The sequence below is a fragment of the Hibiscus syriacus genome, unplaced genomic scaffold (genome assembly GCF_006381635.1).
Source record: "Hibiscus syriacus cultivar Baekdansim isolate YM2019G1 unplaced genomic scaffold, ASM638163v2 tig00110747_pilon, whole genome shotgun sequence".
NCBI lineage: Eukaryota > Viridiplantae > Streptophyta > Magnoliopsida > Malvales > Malvaceae > Hibiscus > Hibiscus syriacus.
The window spans coordinates 916,705-922,158 of record NW_024062848.1 but is presented as its reverse complement, the minus strand read 5'-3'; the positions used below and the strand labels follow the sequence as shown (position 1 = coordinate 922,158).

The 5,454-nt window shown below is 34.4% G+C and overlaps 1 protein-coding gene across 1 annotated transcript; it reads left to right on the top strand.

The window, feature by feature from the left end:
* The first annotated feature begins 1,499 nt into the window (after nt 1-1,499).
* LOC120139466 lies at nt 1,500-5,102 on the top strand. The gene is made up of 8 exons (XM_039154667.1): nt 1,500-1,671; nt 2,338-2,708; nt 2,944-3,265; nt 3,365-3,752; nt 3,841-3,946; nt 4,136-4,363; nt 4,702-4,890; nt 5,040-5,102. Exons 1-8 carry the CDS (start codon nt 1,500-1,502, stop codon nt 5,100-5,102), a joined length of 1,839 nt encoding a protein of 612 aa, XP_039010598.1.
* Nucleotides 5,103-5,454: the final 352 nt, after the last annotated feature.

Genomic DNA, 5,454 nt, shown 5'->3' with positions numbered 1-5,454 from the left:
ATTTGATTGTCTTGTGATATATTTTTTTTATGCTTGTTGAAATGTTTACAGGCATATCTTATTTCCAAAGCCTATTCGTTTACCCTAATGCCAATTATTTGTTGCTTAAAAACTTTTGCATTTACCACATTGATGCTATATTCCTGTGAATTACTTATGTTATATTCCTGTGAATTTGTATGTAAAACCCTTTCTGTTACAACGGGAGAGACAATGTGTTTTGTTAATGTTCATTTTAACTGAAACTCAAACTGGTGTCCAATCATAGATCATGAAAAACTTTTGATGGTTAATTAGTAAGTATGACAATCAGGCACTAAAAATAATTATAGAATTTCAGGATTGAAATTCTAACAAAAGAAGATTAAGATTCTTACTAGTGTTTCCAGTATCCCCAACTTCATCAAGAAGAATTCTAAAATTTCAGGATTGAAATTAAAACAGGTCCCACGAGTTCTTTGTAAAAACAACTATTTATATGCATGCATGTCATTCACTTAACAAAACGGTCTGTAGATTGTTACCATTCATTCTTTACCTGGAGTTGACGAAATTTTAGCAAATAACACTAGATTATGCATATTAAGGATTATTTCAACATACTTATAAGGAGAAAAAATAATAATAAATTTTGATTATACAGGCTCATAAGGACAATTATTACATAAATGTTAACAGTTTGGCACAATTGGACTAGGTTCATATGCAACTTACAAATATGCACTCATCAAGCCGTTTAATAAGTGGAAAGTTTGTGTTTCCAACATTCATGTTTGGAGAGTAAAAGTTACAAGTAATCTGTACAGAAGAGGTAAAATTAGACAAATCATGTATTTCAGAAGTACCACACCAACATCAATTCATCAAGACACTTAAACTGGAGCATAAATCCCAAAGGATAATAGGATAAAAAGAAAAGGCAAGGAAGTAACAAATAAACTGGTCTCTAGTTAAGATAGAATTCAAACCTTACATTCTCCAACTCATCAAATTATTTGAGTTTATTTTTGTGAATCGAATAATTATGGCTTTCCTTATTTTCAATTGGGTTTTCAAATAATTTATCTAACATTGTTAGGGTTTATTCCAGTTTCGATTGGGTTTTTTAGATTTTATGAATGGGTCATAACCCTTGAACATTGTTCTATAGCATAGTACAAAATGAATTTGTTAGTGTTACTTTGTACTCGGTAATTTGGGGTAAACATTTTGTTCTTCATATCTTACATAAATATTTCATCAATCATCAGTTATAAAGTTGTAGTTTTTCTAATACTTTATAATTATTTAGGTTGGTAAGTAATGGTCGATGGATAAATCATGGATTTTGTCTTATAGGTTATCTGATGCATATGAAGTGGGTGTAAACACCTTTCTAGAGTTTGTACAGAGTAATGATCCAAATTCAGATCTTATTCAATGTCCTTGTATACATTTTATCAATTTGTGGCACCACTCAATTCAGACCGTGCGTTATCATCTGTTTGCCTCTGGCTTTGATGAAAGTTATAAGGTTTTGGTCTTTCAATGGAGAAAGACATCCCGAGCTTGATTCTAGATGCCCTAACAAATCTATTCCTCCCGACTTTGATTATACAAGAGATATGGTACATGATGCCTTCAGAGATGTAGAAAAAGAACTGGATTCATTGAAGTCACTTCTTGAAGAATGTGAGAAGCCACTTTACGTAGGGTCAAAGTATAATGCACTTAGTGGATTATTGAAATTCTAACATATCAAGGGTAAATTTGGGTGGTCTGATGCTAGTTTTGAAGTATTATTAGGTGCCCTAAAAGATGTCTTGCCATTAAACAATACAATACCTAACTCCCTATAAGATGCCAAGAAATTGCTAAAAGGAGTAGGTCTATAATATGAAAAAAATTCATGCATGTGAAAACGATTGTGTTCTATTCTGGAAAGAACATAAGGATGCTTCTAAATATCCAACTTGTGGCACATCTCGTTGGAAGGAGAATACAAAAAACATACCTTCGAAATTTTTGTGGTATTTTTCTCCCATCCCCAGATTTAGGAGAATGTTTTCGTCACCAGAAATGACACATGACTTAACTTGGCATGCACAAGTTGGGCTAATAACATTATGATAAGTCATCATCGCGACTCCCCCTCTTGGAACCTTGTTGATAGAATGTGGAAAGAATTCGGAGAAGAAAAACAGAATCTTAGATTAGCTTTGTCCGCTGATTGTATCAATCCTCACAAGTCATTAAGTTCAAAGCATAGTTGTTGGTCGGTTATCTTAATAACTTATAATCTACCCTCTTATTTGTGCATGACAAGAAAATTCATGATGTTGACTCTATTGATATCAGGTCCAAAACAACCTGGTAACAATATTGATGTCTACTTGGCACTATTGATAGCATATCTAAAACTCTTGTGGGAAACTGGCGTGAAGACATATGATGCTTATAAGAAAGAATACTTCAATCTAAGAGCAATATTAATTTGGACTATAAATGACTTTCCTGCTTATGGTAATCTTTTGGGGCGTGTTTCCAAAAGTTATTATGCGTGTCTAATATGTTCAGAGAATACTTGTTCACAGTGGTTGCCAAATTTAAAGAAAGTATGCTTTCTTGGTCATAGAAGATTCCTGCCACTTCAGCATCCTCTTCATAAAAGAAAAAAAGATTTCAACAATCAACAAGAGGAGGATGATGCTATAAAACAACCATATCAGGTGAAGAGATTTATGACTATCTGACGGGGTTTGAGACTTCATGGGGTAAGAAGACAACGTCAAAGAAGGAAAAAGAAAGCATCGATGAGAGAGCTAAATTTTGGCACATCAAATCAATTTTTTTGAACTTGAATATTGAGAGAAGTTACTCGTTCGTCATCAGTTAGATGTTATGCACATAGAGTAAAATGTGTGTGAGAGTGTTTATGGGACATTGTTGAATTTGCCTGGCAAGACGAAGAATGGGTTCAGAGCACAACAAGATCTTGAAGAGATGGGCAATAAGCCTGAATTACAAACTCAACCAAGAGGTAATCGTACTTGGCTTCCGCCTGCATGCTACACATTGAATACCTCGGAGAAACACCGGTTTTACGAGACCCTGTCTACCATAAAAGTGCCTGATGGGTATTATTCGAATTTCAAGAATTTCGTGTCTGATGATGTATCAAAGATGAATAGTTTGAAGTCTAATGATTGTCATGTACTGATGCAACAACTTCTCCCTTTTGCAATAAAGGGGGTGTTACATGTGAAAGTGAGGAAAACGATCATAGGTTTGTGTCATTTTTTTAACGTGTTGTGTAGTGAAGTCGTTGATGTTAATAAGCTAGGCAAGTTGCAAAGTGACATCGTATTAACTTTGTGTTTGTTAGAGAAGTATTTTCCTCCTTCGTTTTTCGATGTCATGATTCACTTGATGGTGCATTTAGTTAGAGAGGTGAGGTTATGTGGCTCAGTTCATTTTAGGTGGATGTATCCATTTGAGAGATACATGAAAACCCTCAAAGGCTATGTACAGAATCATCATCGACCCGAAGGTTGCATTGCAGAATATTATGTGGGCAGAGGAAGCCCTGGAATTTTGCTCAGACTACTTAAAAACATGAAATCAATTTGCAATCCTCATAAACGTGCTGATGAAAGAATTCGCACCGACAAACCTTTATCACGGGGTACAGTCGAGGTTGTAGATGCTAAGCTACTTGATGAAGCTCATCTTTATGTATTACGAAACACTTCTGATGTGGAGTCGTATATAGAGTAAGAACCACTGTGTCTTGTTTATACTCTATGTAATGCATTAAACTTTCTAACTTCTAATATGATTCTAACTTCTAATATTATTTAGGAAACATATGTTGGAATTGAAGGATCATAACCCCCGTGCCTCTCGAAATAGTAAATGGTTGCAGACTCAGCACAGTCGGACATTTATTAGTTGGCTTAAGACCAAGGTTGATACATATTTGGCTAATGGGGAAGACATTTGTTAGAGTGTTCGTTAGTTGGCCAAAGGGCCAAGTTTTGCTGTGAAGAAATATAACGGTTTTTCCATAAATGAGTAGCGGATCCATACAACATCTCGAGATGAATAAAAAACAACTCAATGTAGTGGAGTATCTCTAGTTGCATATGCTATGCAGATTGCTAGTACAAAAGACTCCAATCCCGTGTATGGTGCTATTACTTATTATGGTCGTACACATGAGATATGGGATCTTGATTATCACATATTCACTGTTCTTGTTTTCATGTGTGATTGGGTTGATAGTCGTGGAATAAAAAAAGTTGATTTTGGATTCGCAGTGGTTAACTTTGCTAGGCTTGATCAGCAATCTGAACGCTTCATATTAGCTAGTCAAGCCAAACAAGTTTTTTATATTCAAGATCAACAAGATGCGAATTTTTCAGTTGTAGGCTTCATACCACATAAGATGTACAAGAATAGAGCAAATGGTGAAACTGATGATATGTTGGAAAACCATGCTACTTTTGATTTTTCACAAGACTCCCCTTTAGTAGAACTTGATGATGATTTCTTGTGTACACACCCGGATGGCGAGGGCATATTAGTTTAAAATATTGTGTGCAAAATAAAATCTTTACTTTTTGGTATGTTTTTATTTCAACATTTGTATGTTATTAATTCTGTCCTAACTGCAAGAAATAGCATTTTACTAACTTTTTTATTTGAATCATGTTGAAATAGGTTCTACTTGGTACCATGGAATCAGATCAGTCTTCGAGTCATGATGAAGACTCTAAACAAAGAGGTCTGACAATAAAGAGAAAAACTACTAAAGGAAAAGTTATTGTTACTTACAGTAAAAAGGGTGTTCCGATTGGTGTTGAAGCAAAGAAACTTGCTTCCTTTGAGGGCATGATAGCAAGATCAATGGTGCCTATCACTTATGCCACTTGAAGAGATGTTGAACAGGAAAAAAAAGAAGACTTATGGCAATACATTTTGGTAAGTCTAACATCTGATCTTAACTTCCAATTTTTTTGTTAAAAATAATATTTATTAATTAATGCTTTATGTTTCAGATGAATTTTGAACTTGATCCAAGGAGTCGGAAGAATACCCTTCAATCCATTGGGACAAAGTGAAAGAGCTTTAAGCATTATCTGTATAAGAAATTCATTGAGAAGTTTAAGAATGACCCTAATGCAAATCTGCTCAACCCTTCAGATATGTATCCTTATTTGAAGATAGATGACTGAAAGGTTTTTGTATTGCAAAGACTTTCAAAGAAGTGGGAGGTTAGTTAAACTTTTCGTGTTTGTATTTGTTATATATTAGTTTTAGAAACCAGTCTTGACTGTTTTAATGTTTCAAATGCAGGAAACAAGTCAGAAAGCTAAAAAATGCGTGGACAGCACATATACAATCATCGGTTGAGTAGAAAAGGATATGCTGGACTAACTCTTGAGATTGTATGTATTAAATTAATTGAATAGT

Coding starts and splice junctions, on each gene's coding strand:
- LOC120139466 (XM_039154667.1), top strand. CDS start 1,500: ATGAAAGTTATAAGGTTTTGGTCTTTCAATGGAGAAAGACATCCCGAG. Junction 3,266..3,364: donor AGTGAGGAAAACGATCATAG/GTTTGTGTCATT, acceptor TGTGTTTGTTAG/AGAAGTATTTTCCTCCTTCG. Junction 4,891..5,039: donor GCATGATAGCAAGATCAATG/GTGCCTATCACT, acceptor TTTATGTTTCAG/ATGAATTTTGAACTTGATCC.